Source organism: Seriola lalandi, unplaced genomic scaffold (genome assembly GCF_002814215.2).
Source record: "Seriola lalandi dorsalis isolate HSWRI2012SDOR001 ecotype SW California unplaced genomic scaffold, Sedor1 jcf7180002054898, whole genome shotgun sequence".
NCBI classification, from domain to species: Eukaryota; Metazoa; Chordata; class Actinopteri; order Carangiformes; family Carangidae; genus Seriola; species Seriola lalandi.
This window is the reverse complement of record NW_019525450.1, coordinates 1379651-1401666: the sequence shown is the minus strand read 5'-3', so window position 1 is coordinate 1401666 and position 22016 is coordinate 1379651. Positions and strand designations below refer to the sequence as shown.

General features: G+C 39.5%; 1 protein-coding gene across 4 annotated transcripts in view; it reads right to left on the bottom strand.

The window, feature by feature from the left end:
• The window catches only part of dpy19l3 (dpy-19 like C-mannosyltransferase 3), a 66014-nt gene that overhangs the window by 4645 nt on the left and 39353 nt on the right, over positions 1-22016 (bottom strand). For all 4 annotated transcript variants that reach the window (XM_023429763.2, XM_087180231.1, XM_023429762.2 and 1 more), the window contains 2 exons: positions 6975-7107; positions 32-190 (listed from right to left, as the gene is read on the bottom strand). In XM_023429763.2, coding sequence (XP_023285531.1) covers positions 32-190; positions 6975-7107 — 292 coding nt within the window. The remainder of the gene's footprint in view (positions 1-31; positions 191-6974; positions 7108-22016) is intronic.

The following is a 22016-nucleotide window of genomic DNA, read 5'->3' as shown; positions in this document are numbered from 1 at the left end:
CAATGAGTCATGTTAAATAAATGCCACCCACATGTCCATTGGCCAGATCGAGCAGGTCCCGCAGTCTGCAGCCTCGCCTGTGCCTCCGCTCGTAACAGATGCTATTTTCCAGCACCACGTAGTCGGCCCCGACAGCCTTCAGGATGTCATGGACTTCCTCCGGGGAGCGACGGCCGTACACCTGATACACCTGCTCACACGCACGCACGCACACACACACACACACACACACGCACACAGACACACACACACACACACACACACAGAAGAAGACAAGTGGATTTATTTAGGTTTGTGTGCACTTGTGTGATTGCTTTTTTGCCTAAAGATCATCTGGCTTTATAATTTAACACCAATATTGTTGGAAGGAGAAAACTTCTCTCCTGGAACACAATTACCAGGCACATTTACTTTGAATTAAGAGTTTTGATGGAAGTTGGTTTGATTCAATTATAATATGCTTCCAGAAAAACTCTGAAAACAATTAGAAGTGAAACAAAAATCAGAGGGAGAAAAAAAATTAAAAAATTACCAGAACAGAACTCAGCTTTCTGAAATCTGTTGTGGTTCATCTTTTATGTGGAACAGATGAAAGACATCTTTTGACCAATTTCACACAACAGCAGGTTTAAATGGACAAATTATGTAAGCTGCAAGTACAGAGGAACAGAATTTTCTCCTGCAGATGTTTATCAGGGATAAAACTCAGCACAGTCGACTTTAAATGGGTTTTTGTTGAAAGGAAGAGTGGATTACTGAAGAGACAATCCAACAAGTTTCTACACCAACACCTCGGCTGTGACTATTCAGAGCAATATATTAACCCTATATATTAACTCAACCTTTTATTTGAATTTCTGAATTCTGAGTAGAAAATGTATTCACTATAGTGACCTCAACTGGTTCCTTGGTGCCCGAAAACTCAGTTTACTACTACTGGGTGTTACAATCTGAGGGCTGACAATCACTGTTTTATTGTTTGTGCATTTAAAAATCTTTTGTGAATTTCTGTTTCTTTTTTATGCTGCAGTAAATACTGTCCAACAATAGTACGAGTCTACGGTTATGTTAACCGCTGTAAGGCTGTACTGAGCTAAATGCTAAAATGCTCACGATGACAATGCCAACATGCGGATGTTTAGCATGTTTAGCAGCCATACCTAGCATTGGTAAAAATCTAAACCTTTTGTTTTTGAGTTCTATTGTCTTTGCTTCAGTTTATTATCATTTTTCAGCTGTAGTGAGCTGGAAACATGGCACAATAACTGGAAATTATGTGCATGAGGCTAATCATTTAAATTATTAGATTAGATTAGATTATTAAATTTTATTAAATTGTTAAATTTAATCATTTAACAAATGATTCCTCAAACTATTAATAATTAAATAGTTTTAGTCACACTATATTCCCACTAGAGCACCATATGTGTATTAATCCACCAATGAAAATAGTTCCTAACAAATTCACTATTTCATCCTGTTCAGTTAATGGTTGTTAAGACTACAGTGACTTGCTGTAGTCACAGACAAAGTAAGTAGTATATCAGTATTGAGAGATGGACTAATTCATGGGATTTGTTGATCAGAACAAAAAAATATGGAATAACACAACCTTATCCTTCAAACCCACAAATATAAAATACACATTTATTTGGAAAAAACACACTCAACAACAGCCCATAACTAAGAGTGTACTTGCGCCATAGTTCACACACTCTAACACACAAGTATAAAACTTGAAACCTGTTGCTCCCAGTACAGCATGTAAGCCTGCTAGGTCTGCGAATTAAGAGCATAAAACACATAGGTGACAAGAAAAGCTGTGTTCTTGTTCCACTAATGAATTATTTTGTAGTGAAACACAAATTAAGCTGGGATTTAAGCTCCTCAATAACACACACACACACACACACACACACACACACACACACACACACTCAGAGCCCAGAAGGTCTGCACCAGTGTCGTGGATCATTAATGAGCTCCACACTAAGCTCCGGCCTCGCCAACGGCTCAGCATGGCTGACTTCCCGCTGGGAGGCAAAACATAGGCTCAGCTACGCAAGAAATGACCCACACATTACTTCCTGCTCATTGTGAAGAAGACACACAGAAAGCAGAAGCAGACACAAGCAGATAACAGTAACAGTTGTATGTTTATAGCATATTTGAGCTTGGAGAAGTTTTTGTGATCAGTGTTTTGGGTGTCTAATGATCCTGTCAACTTGCACATTTATGGACAACTATAACAACAGGCATGTGAAGAACAAATGGAAGAAAAAGACACAAAGACCAAAGAGAATCCACACAAACAAAGACAATGTACACACAACACCATATAAAATGTCAGTTAATTGGTAAAATAATGTGAATAAAATGGAAACACCGCATCTACTCAGCTTGTTTTGAAAAGTGGTTTCCTCCATTAATGAGAGTGAAAACCCGCATCCGCATTATATTACATACATTACCAAGATGCACTCGAGTGCAAGCGCCACCATTCATCTCTCCTTTACTGGAACACAGCATTTTTAGGCTCCATTTTTCCTACATTACTACTCAACCTGACTTAATGGATGCACCTTATACTCGCTGCATCTACTGATCCTATATTCATTCACACAATCACTGCAGGTCACTGGCCCCATCTACAGACAATTCCCTGGTCTTTCACGTAAGACATTAGCACAGAGTTGAGTGAGATGGATGGGTGACGTTAGCTGCAGTTCGACAATACAGGTTTTTTTTCCATGTGGGGAAGAGGCTACGATCAGAGCAACAGCAGGCTCTGGAAAAGGAAGAAAATTCGGTTTGATTCCAGTCTCAATAATATCGTAAGGCTGCACATTACTACAATAACAAAAGAAATAAAAGGTCAAATAATGTTTAACAACATTTAAACACTGCTATGGCAAAGAGTCTGACTTTTCAGTTTTCAGTGTCACTGTTCATTTTTCACACAAATGAATAAATAAATCAGCTCGTTTTACCAAACTGAAGAATGAACATGTTCTGGGGAATATAAATAACGTATGTCTGATGGCATACTCTCCATATGTCATATGGAGTATTATAATAACATAACACCTTAACTGGCCATAAACTACAACCAAAAAAAACAATAAAAAGTGTTGAATGCTGTATTTTATAGCACAAAGTGATATCTGGAGGCAGCATAGTTGCAACAAAGTCAATTGCAAAACAGGAACGAGGACAAACTAAATAAATTTGCTCTGGGCGCCTCAAATTTAGACGGAGACGAGGTACATCTGCTCGAGCTGGAAATGTTTCAACTTCAGTGAAAACTTCCCTGAGACTCACTGACACCATGACTATACACGGCAGCAGAAAGGAGAGCGTCTGGAGGAAAATAAGAGAAAGTAGCGGAAGTCCCGGCAACTTTGGCAGCCAGCACTGTCGCACATCAGTCTTCAGTGGGGAGAGTTGCATATTGATTGCTCGACGACAAACGCTTGTGGGCAAAGATAGAAACGTCATAATAAGTCAACAATGAATCCACACTACACTCTCCTCCTCCTCCACCGTGGTCACATGATGAAAATGAACAGTTTTCAGCTCTGTCACACAAATCCGTCAGATTTTAGCATCATGACATAAATAAAAATCCAAATTTCTAGCATCTACCATGTAACCACACTGCCACCTAGGGCTCACTCCTGACTTTGTGTCCTCCAGGGAATAGACAGTTTTGTATTTATTTTTGTATCATTTTATTATTAATAATTAAGAGACTGTATCCTCATTCGCTTATTAATAGTGTTAGAAATGGTTATTTCTCAGTTTAGTTTATGAATTTTCTTTGTTTCTTTCTTATCCATGTTTTGTTGCATGTGACATTGATGTATTTTCACATAGGCTATCAACTTGTTGGAAGTAAATGGGTCATGGTGGAAGAAGGATATGCAACATTCACGTATAAAACTAAAGTAAAACAAGTCAAAGTTTATAAAAAATTATTCTCGTCTGTGATCAAGACAAAGAAAAAGAGGGAAAGGTGTAATGGGAAACACAGCCCGAGGATAAAACAGCCGGATCTTATGATGCTCTTGCCTTGTTTTGTCTGTTACTTTCACTTTCATACTCCATACTTCTAAACTCTGTTCTTTTTATCCACTTGTTCTTTGTTCTCCTTGTTATCTACTCTCAGACCAAGTTTCCTTTGTTTGATTTTTGTTTAGAACATTTGTCAAGTTTTTAGTGTCGTTTTGCCAATTCCCTCTAAAGGTATCTAACAAAGTCAAGTAACAATAAAGGTTTATTCTGTCATCAACCTCCTGCCCACCGGCTACATGCCTGCCCAGAATCACCTAACAAGATCTCAAGAGTGCCCAAGGAAGAAAGTCTGCTAGCAGACTTTTCTTAAAGCTGAAACAACTGAGAGATACCAGCAGAACCCGTCACCTTGGTAACGGCCGACACCTCCAGGAGGATCCACCCAGAGTCTGCTGTCAAAGACTGCTGACAGCAACATCAGCTGTTTTGGGTTCAAGCCTCCACAGCGCAGCACAACGCAAAATAGGCAACTCCATCTACACTTCTCTCTTGACTGGTTTGATGTCAAAATAAACATTTAGCTTTCATTTCAGCAGTTAACAGTTCCGTAACTGTGAGTAATAAGTGTGCTATACATAAGAGAAGCTTATTCTCTTCCCCCATCGCCCAGGTCCTCCTATCACATATCACCAGGTAATTGATAATAGTGATCAACTGCTTCAGTTTAAACCATTATGGTTATCAGACATTGCATTTCCTCTGTGTTAGTGGATTAGTTAATAAACATCTTTAACTTGACCCAGGTGTTGCACTGTGCGTCCCTTTGAGATCGGCGATGATTGAAATTAAGAAATCACTGCTTCTGATATAAGACTGATTAATTGGACTCCAAAAATGAATGATTCTCTCTCAGTTCCTTCACAATTGGGGGATGGTGTACTTCAATAGAGGCACACTTCACACTGTCATTTGATAAACTGTTATTGCAATAATATCAATTATAACACCTGAAGACAAGACTTTTATTGACTATTTTAAAAGGAGTGGACATCCTTCCCTTAAAACTTCAGCTCATATTTTATGAGACTTGGCTAAAGCTGCATGAGAGGAAAGATAATATGATAAAAGAAACAAGAGCTATGAGAAGAGTCACTACAGTAGGAGGTTAAGAGACTGGACCAATTATAATCTGCCCTGCTTATCACCTGAACCAAATCTAACAGCCTCCTAAAAGAGAAAGCACAGCTGGCCACAGTCACACCAGGACAACTTCAGAACTTCACAACTAACTTCAGACCAGTGTTCACAAAAGGAGCTCTTTGCTCTCTGCATTATGGTCTGTTAATATTCAGTCAGCACTATTTGAAAGACAAACTCCGACAGTGGAAAAAGAAAAAAGTGAAGCCAAAGGTGCTGCTTCAAGTAATGCTAAGAATGTATCCAAATGTCATTTTCTCAAAGGTCTCCTTAAGAGTAAAAAGAATGCTACATTACACCAAAAAAGACCAATTTACTCAAAAAGGTTATTTAAGAACATGGAAGCCTTTGTGTAATTCCAAAAACCTGCTATTGATCTCAACAATAAATTAGACCAGAAATCTGTAAAACATAACATCACTGGATTCCAGACTACATTAATAGAACATAAAACTAAGTCTATATGCTGATGACATACACTTATACCTGACAAAATCACCACATGCCTTTCATAACCTGATCTGAATAATCCAGACTGTAAGTATTTGGACAGTTACACATTTTTTGTTCATAAGGCTCCATACTTCAGCACATTCAATTGGAAAAAAAAGGATATTACATTAAAATCCCTGCAGCTTTCATTTGAATAGGTTTACATCAATTTAAAAAGAACTGTGTGGGAGAAATAGCTTTTTAATACATAGTTTCCAAAGTTAAGTAATTGAACAGATACATAGGAGATCAAACAAAATTATCATATATAATATAATGTGGAAAATCCTTTGACCCACAGATATCACCAGGCGCTTTGCATCTTTCCTGATGATACTCTCCTAAGCCTTCCTGCAGCCTCCTTCAGCTCTTTATTGTTGTGGGGTCTCTCTGCCTTTAGTCTAGTGTTCAGCAAGTGGAATACAACAGATTAAGATCAGGTGATTAACTTTTCACCCTGAAAAGCTTTGGTTGCAGTCGTCGTACATTCGTCAGTCCACAAACTGTGTTCCAGACCTCTACCAACTTCTTTTTTTGTGTTTTTGTGAACTGCAACCTGGTCTTCCTGTTTTGAGAACATCTGTGGAGGAACCTGGCAGTTCATAGACGGTTGCCATCAAATCTGACAGAACTTGATAAGATCTTCCATGACGAATGGGATAAACTGGCCAAATCCAGGTGTGCAAAGTTTCGAGAAACTTACCCAAAAAGCTGTTGTTGCTGGCAAATGGGCTTCAACAAATTACTGAATTAAGGGTCTGAATAATCTTTTACATGATAGTCTTATGTTTTTGATCTTTAATAAATTTGCGTAGGGTGTGGATTGATCGGTCAAAATGGCCATTTTATCAGTTTAAAATTTAATCTACAAAATAATAGGAGAAGCGTTCTTAATACTTACGGAAGCGACACATTTTTCCATGCACCAGTGTTTTGTGCTGTTCTTGAGATGTTTTTATTCTGTATCAAATTATGTTGCATAAAACCTACAAGTTATGTTATAGCATAAAAATAAACAACATTAAAAAATGGCAAAAATCACTCTTTCTAATATTTCAGCGTGTAGAGAAAGCCTGACCTTGACAGACCTGCCGTGCACAGTTATAGTTCCCAACAATTGTTGAGCTGTTCAGGGAAGGGCTTTAGTGAATTTTCAACTTAGATGGACAACCAGCATCAAATGGTCTTGAATTGAATTTGTTATCTCGCAGCCCCTGTGGTAGTTCCCACACCCCTATGTGTGTTTGACAGTATAGTGCAGCCTACGTTACCTGTCTGGTTCTCTCCCGCAGGTCTTTATCTTCATAATGGGGGTGGTTGGTGAGAACTCTGCCTGTGCACAGCTTGATGCCAGCCAGCAGCTGCATGCTCCCTGCAAACACAGCCCGCTTAGGGGTCTTTGTGCTGTGGACAAACAGAGAAGGGAGAGATGAGCACACGTTATTCACTGCTATAAATATATAGATTATGTATGTCTTAGCAAAGCTTTTGATGAACTACAGTATTACAGTTTTACAGCTTTGTGAATGAGCGTTAAAAAAGAGAAAAGAAATAATTCTACAGTACAAAGAAGTTATGCAGTTTGAAGGAGATGAAAAACTGAGGGATATTCACAGGTGCACCCAGTCATCAAAAAAGTTTGATTGAATTTTGCTTTATTTTCTAGCTTTGTTATTCAGTCCACATGCTTTTGCTTTCTGCATTTACCACAATAATTGGGACATATTGATGCCATTTAAAGGTTTCTTTCAGAGATTTGGTTTCAAGGACAGCGGCTACCTACATCAGGAACAAATACAAAAACAGTTTTTCTACACATATGTTTAATCACATTTAATCCTTCAAGGGAAGGTAAAAGATGTGCAGTTGTGGTACATGTGGTTCAGAAAAATCTGTAGGCACAATAACAAGCCTAGTGAGGTTTTGGCATGTTAACAAGATATACGACAATTTGGTGTGTGTGTGTGTGTGTGTGTGTGTGTGTGTGTGTAAATCGGTGTGTTGCTTGTTAATCAAACTTGAACTTAACTGGCCTCTATTATGAAAACACACGTACACAATCACACACCCCCACACGTATTTCATTCCTGTAATGTTAACCTGGGGGTCATTTTCAATCTAAAACCATGCCTACACACAGGACAGAGCAGCTGAAGCATTTCTAAGATTGCTAAGAACACTGGACACTTTGACACTCAGGTTTCATATCGTCAACATAAAAACGTGGGATATTAGATAGGGCTGGGTCACAAAGATAACCGTATAATCAAACAAAGACAGAATATAGGGGATGACTGCAACCGATTCATGCCTGATGGGAAATTATATCATCTAAATGTCAAGAGCTAGTCATCCTGTAACTATCATTTTGGGGGATATATTGGCGGATATATTGGTATTGTATACATATTGTTTTTTAATCAAACACCTGATTGAGGAAATCAGTCCAGTGTTTTTTTTTACTCAACTGTCTGTGGAAGTAGCAATAATACCTAACTCCTCTTAGCCTTAGTGATTAAACTGTAAACCTTGACGATTATAAAAAGACTAAGCATCTAAAGCCGTAGCAGCTCTGTGAGATTGTACATTGACAGCATGGTGGTTTGAGCTAATAACACCAACCATACTAACATGGTCACAGTGATAATGTGACATTAGCTCATTAACTCTAAACACAATTAGAACTGAAGCCGACAGGAAAGTCATTAGGTTATTAGGTATTTGTGTTGGACAAACTGAAATTCTGACCTGATGACAGTGCTACAGTAAAAGTCAGAGGATCGCCAGAGTAATTAGTAACCATTCTGTGGGGGATATAAAAGTACCAAAGATCCAAAGATACCAAAGTTCATCGCATTCCCTCCAACAGCTGTGGAGACCTGAAATTTGAATCTGCTAGGTGCTATAGGAAACATCAGGGGATTACCAAAAACATTAGAACACAATGTGTGAATGTCTGTATAACATGTTGTGCCATTCCATCCAGTGGATGTTGGAATATTTCACAAGATAAGTGAAAACCTAACCCTAACCCCCTGGTGATGCTAGAGGAAAGGACAGAGGATCATCCAAGTTGGGCCCTATGGATACTGGTATCAAATTTAATGGCCTTCAGTCCAATGGTTTGTTAGATATTTCAGTCTGTAGTAAAGTGGTGGACCAACCAACAGACCGACACTGCCATCCATAGAGCAATGCTGCTATTAGCATGGCTAAAAATAGACATCACTACCCACTATATGGGGAATTCTATATAGAGGAGAATAAAGTATCAAATGGCAAATTCAAACAGCTATTTCAAACTTTCATCTGGCACACATCTAAAATGATCTTTTTCCCTGTCTCTGCAATGCATAATGGGAGATATGTCTCGGCCAGTTTTATCAATTGCACAGTACTTTTTTCATTGCACTGTTGGACAATTTAAGTCAGTATGTAGAAAAAACAATATTGAAACCAGAAACTATGCCCAGCATAGATGAAAGAGAAACAGGGGAAGACACTTATAAGCATCATGTCATCACACAACTCCTGTGAGTACAGAGTTGGTCATGTAAGTCTGTACATTGACAATATATGGCAATAATAGCATAGCACTAAATCAGAAGAGAGGCTCAGAGCCTCCTCTCTGTTGTTACTAGAGCTCCAGAGAGAAGCCTTAGAGAGGAGATGTAAAACTACACTGAGATGGTTTTTGATTCTATCTTATCTTAATATATCTTCTTATGGATCAACACTTAAAATAAATCACAGGAAAAGTGTAAAATATGGGACCTTTAACTTTGGGTTTGATTACCATGTGACTAAGACAAGACATCCATAAACATCTAAATATATATTTAAGTGCCAGATTGAATATGTTTAATTTAATGGTTAATGTTTTAATTAGAAACTAGTAATCATATTTACAACAAGACTGTGGCACAGGCATTCAAACTTTCAAAAAACTGACCGTTTAGAACAAACAATACTGGCTTTGTATTTTAAGGCAAACGTTTCTGCAGAGACTGTAGTCACACTTTTCTTGTGGTGACATGAGAGAAAGTGCAGCTTAAGTCACTTAAGCGGTGGTCTCAACATGTAGGACAGAATTTATTATTTTGCTCTTCGTCCAAAAAGCTGAACATACAGCACTGCAGTGTTTGTGCAGTCAAAGATGAGGTCACAAGCAAGACACATATAAATCATTCTACCCACAGAGGTCAGCCCACAAACCTTATGTGTGAAATAAAGCACATGTGCATATCCTGCAGTGGGATATGAATATGTGTTCTCATACATACTCTTGGGCGATGTGTGGGTTGATCTCCTGGTATCCTGACCTGCAGTAGAAGTAGGTCATTTACATTTCTGTCTATCATCTCTGTGTGCGGATGTGAATTTAATCTCCCACTACATCCCAGGGAAAGAACCACAGTCCCCTCCAAGTTGATTTACATTTAATTTCACGTTTATGTTCTCTTATGTAAATACCGGAAGGCACTGGCATTCACCTCGCCGATATTATAAAAATTTAATAATTACTTTAATTGCAGTAGCTGTTTACAGGTTCATACATTTTTATTTGAAAATGTTCATTAGTACCTGTTGCTCAACTTCAGAGAGCACCATTAAGATGAAGAAACATTAAAAGGAAAAGAAATACATCCAGAGAGCGAGCAGCAAATCCCAAATACTAATAATGCTATTATAATATGGTGCAACACTGACAGCCATATTGGATTTCTTTAGCATTTGTACAGGAAGAACTCAGGTGTAATGAATAACATTAACCAATTCTAATCAGTATTTTTTAAATTAAGAACGGATCAAATTACTGTCATGTAATTGTTGCTATGACTCTGTGGAGAGTTTAGCAAACTGTTCTGTTTTACTTAACTTTCAGGTACATTTTCACCAGGCACAAACTAATTTCCAGCCACAGCAGACAGCTATTTTCCAGCTAAAAAGTTCTGATAAAAACACAATATATACTATTTGCTTCCAACCACCAAATGGCAGAGAGACCAAGTAAGCAACTAGCTATTTTGCTGGTGAAGAGCCATTTCCCTCAGGAGTTTGTGCAGACTGCACACTGGACTTACCTTTGTCTGGTTGCTTGGAGCACAATTCCAAATGAATGCTAATATTGCTCGATGTCTGCTGAATGTGTAAATTTGCTAAAACATTTGCCATAACAACTATAAGTTTATACTATATGTCAGTGTTTTGGTTAGAGATTGTTGTCCTGCCCCCAAGTGGCCAAAAAAGTCAGTTTATGCACATTTAATAATGACAATGTAGCATTTAAGTATCAGAGTAAAGCGGCAACCTCCAGGGTTGAAAACTGAAGCTAACAAGGAAGCGCCAAAAACTGCAGTTCCTTGAATGGCCACCTGAGGGTGACTCCAAAAGCAAGTCAATCGGCCTAGACTCACATGTTAAAAAAAAAAAAAACTTGTTTACAGCCTTGTACAAAACAGTTTATGTCTCTATAGCTAATTTCCTCCTTAATGACAACTGTACAGATGGTGATTTTTGTTTTCAACTCACCCATTTAAATATTTCGCTTAAAGTTGGGTATAATTGGTGACAGCAAAATGTTTCAATTAATGTCTCAACCTATCAATCTAAAGAAAAACTAAACACTCTTACTTACTCGGTACTCAGCTACATACATGTGTGATGTTGCCTTGGAGATTTGTGATAATAGCTGAAAAAGCTCTTTGTAGTGTAATGCCAGCATTTGCCTTAGATTGAAAAGATTAATTTATCACCTGCAGACACAAAAGAACTTCAACTACTCTATGCACACTTCACAACTTTGTTAGTTGTCTGTTTTGACACAGACACAGAACTAATTCACATTTAACTTAAAGCCCTGACACAGCAACGGTCCACCCACACAGGTGTTTTTACTTGTTTTGTCTAATTAGATCTCTTCTTCTTAACTGCGCTCTGACTGACGCATGTCTGAATTCTTTCTGAATTCAGTTTTACAGACTTCAGGAGAATAAAGAGAAGAGAAGCAATTTGAACAGATCATTTCTAAGCTGCTTTGTAAAAATTAATGAAGCATGTGTTTCTGAATTAAATGTACTAAAACTGAAATATTGTAAAAACATATCCACAATTAGCACATAAATTGATGTTATCAGGCTGACAATATCTAAAAGAAAGTAGGAACAGGCTTCTATATTCTATACTCACTCCGGTGGGGTGTACTCAGGTGAAAATGTGACATCAATGCCTGTTGTCTATTAGTACGTGGTGTTTTGAAACCTAGCAAAGCTCTATCCAACGAGTACAGAGTAACTGAAACCAGGTGTGAGCAATTGAGCATGCAGGTTCTGGACAGCGAAATGTCTGAGTAGCTACTTTTCTGATTTTATTTTAGTTACTTCCAAAGTAAAAACTATTTTTCCATTTATTGTTTATGATTTTTCTACCTGCAAAGAGCTGGGCTGACACTCCTAACTAACTTTGTGAGGATTCCCATCAACATAACGCATTCCTTTTCCCCTTACCCTAATGTTAACCATCCCAACTAAATGCCAAACACTAACATTTATCCTAACCCTAACCTAAACCTAATTCTGACCTTAACATTAAAACCAAGTCTTAACCCTCAAACAGCCCTTTGAAGGTGTGAGGACCGGTCAAAATGTCCTCACCCCATAGTAAGGGCTATAAATCAAACTGGTCCTCCCAAAATACACGAACACAGGTGCACAACACACACACACGTGCACAAACACACACACACAGAGTTAAGTGGTACTGAGTGGTAATGATGATGACAACTAATAGTGAGACTGAGAAAGTGATTGGTAGTATTCTTATAGATGTGCCAAGTCATTCTGATTGAGAGCTGTGTAGTTCAATCAAGGATCTCTCTCTCTCTCTCTCTCTCTCTCTCTCTCTCTCTCTGTGTTAGAAGACACACAGATCCCAGACAATTCTACACTTTCTCTACTTAAGGTCGAGGCCTTAAGCTGCTGCTAATTTAGACAATTTAAAGCACGGCAAAAGAAGAGAAAGAGTGAGCAGAGGATGTAAAGAATTTTTAAAAAATGTGAGGATAAAGTTTCACAGAGAGAGCAGAATAAAATGGAATTTTGCTGAAGGATTGATATCCAGATGAATAGTGGCACATGTCTCCTAAGAATGGATAAACTAATTTGTTTTAATTAGACAGATGGACACAATGAGACAGATCTCGAAAACAAGTCTGCAGCAGAGGAAAGGCAGAAATTTCCATGAAATTATATTGACCCAAAAATAGCAAAGATGCTATAGCTGAAATATCTATATTATTATATAATAATATAGATATTGAGAGATACCAAAAAAGTCAGTCTGTAAAAAATTTCTACAGGCTGCTCATCAGTTGCACTCTTGAAAGCATGGATAAAACGAGGTCGTTGTACAAAGCTGATTTTGGCATTCCTATTGAAGAGGTAGACTGGACAGAAATAAGGAGAAACCCTCCTCATTACTTGGTGTGTAAGACTAACACGTTTGTCCTTTTCCATTGTTGCTTTATGAATAGCTGTCAGGTCATGATGTCTTAAGGTATCCAGCCTGTAGTTTGTGGATGGCTGTCTCACAAAGCCAGCGGCAAGCAGCATCGTCGGGGCACAATGCTTTTGGAAATGGTAACATGTCATGCCCTCCTTGTTATGTCTGAGCCTGATACCTTGGTTCAGCCAATGCGGGTCAAAACCATTGGTTCTGAGGTTTTTGAGAAACTCTGGGAAGATGAATAAAAAGTGATGTTAAAATCATGTAAACTTCCACTACTTGTGATTGCACACTTCTTGCAGATCTGATAAATTTACCGCATCTCGTCACTGACATGAATTATTACTTCTCAACTGCTTAAAATAATCAGATGATGTCTGCACTGTTCCACCTACACCCATGATTCTCATCTCTTGAATCTCTGATTCTACAAACCATATCTGCAAAGCTGAAAATTTAACACTGATAGGATGTAATGTTAATTCAGAAAACCTTTTTAAGAAGTTGGACATGCCTGGATGCAAAAGAAACAGTATTGACCTGTTCGAAACAGCCACGAAATATTAGGGGGGTCCCTGACATGTTCTTGCTGTAGGGGCAAAAAAAAAAAAAAGACACTCTGGAGGAAATTCCTTCCTCTTTGGTAGTTTAGATAGCAACTTTCCCGGTGCACTGTTGGGATTAAGATACAGCGCCACCACATTAGCTTAATGACGCAACTGCAATTACAAATGACAGAAATTCACAGAGTGTAATGCTTGTTAGAAAATAGTGTTTTCCATGAAGACACCTGTCAGAATTTTGTCGATAGCTGAAGGTGGCACAAAATTTGATGGAAATGGCCGCATTCTCTATGCAGGAAAAACCCTAGTCATTCATTCATTCGTTCTCTATCGGCCTTAACTTTCCTGTCTTTTCAAATACCTTCCTGCCCTGCAGTAACCTCAGCCTTAACCTTTCAGCCACATAACTCTTCCTCATCCTCCTACTATTCTGTTCCCAATTCCCTAATCAGCTCTTAGTATTTATACCGGCCAATTTCCATTTTCTAATTCCCTGGCACATTGTTGATTGCGCTTTCCACATCGTAGCTTTCTAGCCTTTCTTGATTGTTTTACCTGTTTTGCCTGCCTGTTTTTAACTACCTCCCCATTTTTGGATTTTGCCTTTTGTGCGCTACTTTTGCCTGGTTAATCTGCCTGCCTGTTACTGACCATTGCCTTCGCCCTGACTTACCTTATTGTTTGCCCTTGCCTGTTTCTCCCTGTCAAGCTTTAATAAAGGTGCACTTTTACCGGCGTCTCTGTGTCATGCTATTGAGTCCACCTAACCGCGAGCTGTGACAATACAATCTGACCTGTATGGACTGAGCTGACTTCCCGTTCACAAAGAACTTGTGACTCAGGCTGATACCATTCATCGCCATGAGTGACAGTTAGCCTTGTTAGACAGTGGACTGCAAGTCTGAGCTGAGTAAAGTGTTTCACCACACATGCCTGGGAGAGAGGTTTCGAGGGGTCTGTTGAATCTGTTCCAGGAAGACACACAAGTAATGGACTACACGAAATTCCGGATCATGGCAAAGGATGAACTGGCTGCATGAGAATTATCCACACAACTTGATTTAATTTCTCCCACTATCCATACCGACCACCATCTCCAAGAACTGCATAGAGAGAAAGAGGGCAGTCCAGTAGTTCCCAACCATTCCCAACTCGTTCCCTGCGTCTTCTTCCTACTTGACAGTTCCTCCACTTCCTGCCCTGCCACCTGCCGGCTCTTCCAAAACTATGAAGGACTCCTCTGACCCCATACAGCTGGGCTGCAACAAACTCACCCCTGAAGAGCAACTTGATAGCTCCAAGGTAAACTTTGCTTGGACCATGGTCAGTCTGGCCACTTCCAAGGGACTTGTCCAGTAAAAGCCAGTGCTCACCAGTAACTAGGAGGGTGCCGGTGAGACAAGCCCTGAAAACCCTCACACTCACAATCCAATCCTCTTCAACATGCCAAACTCATCTTTCCGTACCGGGTGTGTGTAGTGGTGTTGTTCCTCTCCTCAGGGGCTGACACTGATTCAATGGACAAGGGTCTGGTGGTCAAGCTGGGGCTATAGCTGGAGCCTCTGCTGGATCCTGTCGAGATTTCTCGATGGACATCTCCTTCGCCACATCACCCATCGCATGGCTCTTCAACAACTCATGTCATCGACTCTGGGCAGTCATTTAATCTGGAGTACCCTAGTGATGCAATCATACCCACCAAGTTGACCAGACCTCTGTGGCCATTTTGGGGTGGAGTTCTCACTGCCACGATGTCTGTTTAGAGTCAGTTATGCCACTCTGTTTCACCAGCTCAGTCTTCAGATTTTCCCAACTTCTGCAATTTTCCCTCTGAATATCTGGATATTAAAGAGGTGCTCAACAAGGTCCGAGCCACGTGAGGGGCAAATGTCCCCCCAAGGGGTGCTTGTATTCTGTGTCCAACCCACGAGACCAAGGCCATGTAGTACATTGGTGAATCCCTGGAAACAAGCATAATCCATCTGTCCTCCTCCACAGCTGGGGCTGGGTACTGGGTACTGTGGAAAATAAGGATAAGACCAGAGGACCATGCCTCCGCTTTCATGTACTGAATAACATCACTGTTAAGAACAGGTACCCCCTCCCACTCATCCCCACTGCCTTTGAACTGTTACAAGGCTACTGTGTTCACAAAACTGGACTTGAGGAGGGCATATCACTTGGTTCACATTTGAGAGGGGGGCGAAAGGAAAACTGCTTTTAACTCAGTCAGATGGCACTATGATCTCTGCAGGAAACATTGAAATGGACCCCTTTGAGGTGAACCTGGCGATGGAATGGTCTGTCCAAGGTTCCTGCAAACAACTGCAGCACTCCCTCTGAGCCCTAAGTTTTACCGATAGTTCATCTGGGTCTACAGTACTCTAGTGGCCTCCAAACTTTCTCACCTCCTCCAATGTCCATTTTGAGTGGACGAAGCTCAGTAAATGATAAAATCCCTGCTATTGTACAAGGATTATAGTATCTGTCTGATCCCTAATGAATCTTTTTGTCCAACTTTGACAAATAAACCTTTTAAGTAGTCTGAAATATGTGATCCTTTTCTAACCCATCTTAATATTTGATGGCCTACCTGGGCTTGCTTGGAGAGCCTCAAATGAGCAATCTAACATATCTATGAAATATGACATATGAACTGGAGCATATACAGATGTGTAAACATAGGTGAAATATAGCACATATATATCATGCAACAGAATTTTAATTTATTTTATTTAATGTTATTTATTTCTAAAGTGATTATAAAGTATAAATTAGTTTACTTTTTCTTTTTCTTGTGTAGGTCTGAGGTTGTCTTGTGTTTTTAGTGATGTTTGATCTGCAGTGCTTGATTTCTATGATGAAACTCAATTAAAACAAAAGTTCAGCTAGGCAAACTCTCCACACAGTTCTCTTGATTACTCCACTGATGTTAACACACACACACACAGAAACACACACACACACACACACACACACACACACACACACACACACACACACACAAACACACAGTAGTCCAATAATGATTTCACAAATGCACTGCAACCCTGAACTTATCTAGACATTACCCAGAGGAGCTGTACGTGAGAATGCAAATTGGACATTTAGACCGGACATTACACAGACCTCACACCCTGCCAGCTCGCTAATACAAAGCCTGTGTAATGTCCAATTGAGCCCATGTGTAAATAGTGCAGGTTACTGTCTGGAGAGTTCACAGTGAGTGAGTGGGTGTGTTGATGGGCATGTTTCTATAATGCCACTGGTGCAAAGCCAGAAGAATAAAAACATCCAAGGGTGTAGAAAGAAGGTCATTTACACCCCAATGAAAATGTCTAACTAGAAAGACGACAAGATTCAGGAACTTCTGTCAATGCTGAAATCTTGAAACCATCTTGTTATGGTCTGTGATGGTCTTCACCATCTTGTGATGGTCTGATGACTCTGCTACTTATGTACTGTAATTAAAATATGATCCCGCAATTTTCACAGCATACTTTTTTGCATATTTTCTGCCACCTGCATGCTCTAACCAAGCATCAGTCTTCACCTAAACCGAATGGAGTATTTGCATGTACAATTTCCCGTTGTTTGCTACATGTGTGTAGGAGAACTCCCTATTTTTGCATTCCAATGAAAGATAAAGCAGGTGAATAAAGTTTTGCAGACTCCCTGTACTCACCAAATGACCTTCTCACAACTCTTGGGAAAAGTGTCAGAATAAACACTGAATGGACGTTGAATAACCTTCCTCCAACCCAAAAGAGGCTGATGTTTTGTCATGATAAAATAAGTAACAGCTGAACCTGGCACTTTGCAGCCTTTTGGTGTTATACCGGCTGTAAATCTAAGGACCAGATAATGATATCACACTCGAGAACAGAAACAGACATCTTTCAACAAGTCATAATCATAAACACATCCACAGTCTCCCCCTATCTCTCTTGCTGTCATGTACTGCTTATGATATAACATGAGCACGTCGGAATCAACAAGAATTAGTTGTCCAACTATTCAGTAACCCAGCTAATATTACTTTTTTTTTTGTTTTTTTACAAAAATTTGTTTTTAATTAGCCATGTTTGTATGATATAAAATGGCGAAGTTGTGAAATGTAACATCTGACAGCTTAAACGCCTGATAAGACTCATTGTTTCATATATTTACATTCAATAGAAGGTGGTGCCCCAATTTTAAAAACAACATTTGAAATCAAAGTGTAGTAGTTTCGCTACGTGTTTGAATCAACTTCGGACAGCGGCTGGACCTGAGTCTCTGGACTGGAGTTCATATGAGAAAAACCCCTCAAAAAGCATTTCCAGTCCCGGGGCGTCGAGCAGGTGCCCCATGTGTAGAGGCTACAGTCCTCACTGCAGTCGGCCCCGGTTCGAATCCCGCATCGTACGGCCATTTTACTGTATGTCACTCCCCCTCTCTCTGCCTCCCCATTACATGTCTCTCTCTCTACTGTGCTATCAATAAAGGCATAAAAAAAAAGTATTTCCAGTCTGGTCCTTGATGAAGACATGCACTTGAAAATGAATGTAATGTTATCAGGGCTGCAAACTTTCAAGAACTAGATTTCTGCCTCAACCCAAATACAGAGATTTCCCATTAAAATGTACTAAATTAATTCCATGGATTATCTATTCAATCACCTCAAGGGCATGGATGGTTGCCACTCGAGGTTAGACAATAAGAGAGTTTTTTTTAGGTGATTTTGGCGAAATTATCCTTTAAATTGACCAAGATGAGATTAGCTGTGGTTTGAGGGCAAACATAAATCACAGAAGCACCAAATATGCCGTATGTCAGAGAGTACCAAACACAATTAATACAACACACAAATATTAATAAACAATGTCTTAAATATGCTGTCAGGGTCAGACAATAAATGAGCTATTCATTGAATTTATAACTTAAAAAACGCTGGAATTCCTGTCCATGTGTAATTATTGGTCTTTGTATGCAATAAGGAAACTGCTATAGTACTACAATAGAATGAGTTTTATTTTTTACAGACATTTTCTATCTATTTTTGATTGGAGAGTTGTGTTCAGTATGATACCACTGATACCACTGCCATATCTTTTGTGAGATGGTATTGAAGCATCAGAACTAAGAGCTTCCTATATTAATAATAAACTTGACAGGACAGAAAATATACTGTAAATGTTGACTTTCCAGAAGCAACAGAGCTTGGAACCACAGCAAAATGAAGATGTCCTGACAGTTATGATAGAGCTGCAGGACTCATCATGGGTGCTTTACTCCAAATAATTTGACTTTGAGTCTTTGTGTAACATCTTACCTCTCTGTTGTGTAGAAAAACTCAGTTACGGTTAGATACTAACAGATCCTGTCACTGCGTCTGGATAATTAATGATTATTGTGAATAATTAATGAAGATACTGCTGCTGTGCCACTTGTGTAAAATCACCCACAGCCTCGCTTAATTTGGAGACACTAATATCGTTCCTGCTGCTGTGCGATGGCTACAAATATTTAATAAAGTCAATGGAAAGAATCCTTCACACAACAGATGTGGGCAACCCTCAGAACATCAGCAGAGACGTTTCTGCAGCACCCCACATTGTAAAAATAAAGTAAGTGGTAAGGTTCATTAATCTAACCTGTTACAGACTCTGCCTTCAACACATTAAATGTTGTATTTTTATGGGCATTTCAATCTATAATAAATGCAAAGCTGTAAAAAAAAAAAAAAAAGGAGAGACAGGCAAAATTCAACATTCATGAAAGATTTTATGATTTTGTGGAGCTCCGTGCGCGTGCCTCTGCCAACTAACTGCAGCTTTTGCACTCTAATGTTTTCAGACTGATGTTGGTGCTGAAATGTGGAGAAAAGCATGTGCTATGTGCAGCACAACCCTTAAACCTTCATAATATTTCTCATCCAGGTTTGGCTGGGAGGCTTCCTCTTTACTTCCTCATTTTTATTTTAAGATTTATTTGGGCAGCATGAATGTGAGACAAGAGCTGGCTAGCAGATGCTCCTTTCAAAAGCATGAAGAGTTGGCAAAGCCGTCATGACGACAGAAATGAGCTGTGTCCCAATTAGGGGGCCGCATCCTTCGGAAGACGTTGTCTATGAATGGTGTGGCCTTGCCGTTCTCGGCCACAAAGGCCAAACTGAACCAAAGTGAGATTAAATGTCTTGTCCACGGAGAATTTTCGCTTCGCATCGGCAGTTGTGCCCAACACTATCGCTGCATCGCAAAGTGCCACTCCTGTCACCTAGCAACCTTGACAACACGTAACTTTTTGTTCTTTGTGTTATTTTTCCAGCTGACACGCTTTAGTTACTGTCACGAGAGTTTATAGTGATTCTACAGCTCTGTGCTGTACAATATAAATATTATTACATGCAATAGCCTCTGTAGTAATACGACAAAAGTTAGCTTCAGCCAGGATGCTATAGCTGAAAAGACTAGTTCTCGGTGTGTTTAGCTACAAGTGTTTCCAGTTTAGCAGACTTTATCCATATAGGTGGCAGAGCAGATGAGCAATGCTCATATTAGTCATTTCAGGAATGGTCATAATGGTCTTTTAGAAGGAAATGGCCTATTTCCATGGACTAGTGGGATAAACAAAATCAGTGTTTCACTCAAATATGCTGACTTTTATCATCAGCGCCTGCTCCTTCTGTGAATGGGTATCCATGCTGAGTAGCTAGATGAGCCTCCTGAATTTGCAGTAAAACTGCTGTCAAAGCTCTCATTAATAACTTTCCACTGCAGCCTTCATAATTCTCGACCACAGACTGTATATCTCAACCCAGAGCAGGAGGTGGGAGCAGGTGGAGGAGAGGAAAAAACAAGGAATCTTTCAAAATAAGAAAATAATATTAGCTCAGGCTACTGAGATGGAGATCCACACAAGACTGACCTTTTTATTTGGTGAAATATGTATGATGAGAGAAAACAAGTGACTGCTATATATTTTGCAAATATCAAATTCGTTGTGCCAATGAAAAGGTAAACACAAAAGAACAATCATCAGCTTTGTTCACTACTCCAGCTTCAGACTGCAGTGCACAGTGGACTGTGGTTATCTGTGAGAGCTTTATATTACATGTTCCTGACCTTATGCTGCTCCTCCCCGTGCAGCCCATGTAACACTTGCACTGCACTGAACTCCTCCTGCCCAGCACTGAGTTCATAAGTCAGAGAGCAGAGCAATGAAGCTACTGCAAATAATCACTTCTTTAATTTTTATTAGCCCTGCCTGACTTACACCGCACTGCTGTTGCAACACAACTGTGCAAATGAGAATTTGTTAAAAAAGGTGAAGATACAGACTGAGGAAGAAGCAGAGAGGTTAGACAAAAGTGATATTAGTGACCTTAAAAGCTGCGCACTCACAACTATAACTCAGAGTTGGAGGCAGTGGAATGACTAGGCTATTGATTTATTGACTGTCCATTTGGAGTATCAACCTAGAGCTGAGCTGAGGTGCCGCCGCTGTTATCAAGTGGGAGCTTGTGAATTATGGTTGTGAAAAATACGGACAAACCTCTACCTGTTGTTATCACAGTGACCTACACCTTCAAGCCTGTGAAGCCCAGGGTCATGAATGATTGCCCAGAGAATTATTATAATCCCCTCATCAACCCGTCTTAACATACATTTCTAAACTCATGAGGACATGTATCATTAGCTCCTGTATCATTAGCTCCTGTGAGGGCCTTCTTACCGCTAATCTAATCCTAAACCTCCAAATCCATCTTTTAAACAAACATCTTTATCCTCTGCTAAACCTAATCTTAATTCTGTTGTTAGATACTCTGTAGAAATAAGACTTGGAAAATTTTGAGGGACTTTCCTAAACATTTTCTCCTTATTAAAGACATTTATAAAATTACACACTTGTGACAACACATAGAATCCCCTTATATCTGTATTTTTCTCAGATTTCAACAACAGGCCACATTAGATCCCTTTCAAAACATTTTCAACCTGTATCATTTGAACATGATTCATACTTACAGCACATCCCCTGCAGCTAAAATTACCACAATGAGACCCTGACAGCTTTACATAAATATGCAAGCCGGCCCAGAAACTTACTCTCTCTTTTCTATATGCATGTATCTATCTTTGTTCTGCCCCTTGTTATGTTTGATAATCTTCCGTGATCTTTCCACATAAAACAAAATAGCCTCAGCCTTAGTCAGCTAGAGAATACAGCATCACATGAACCCCCACCCCCACCCCACAAACCCCC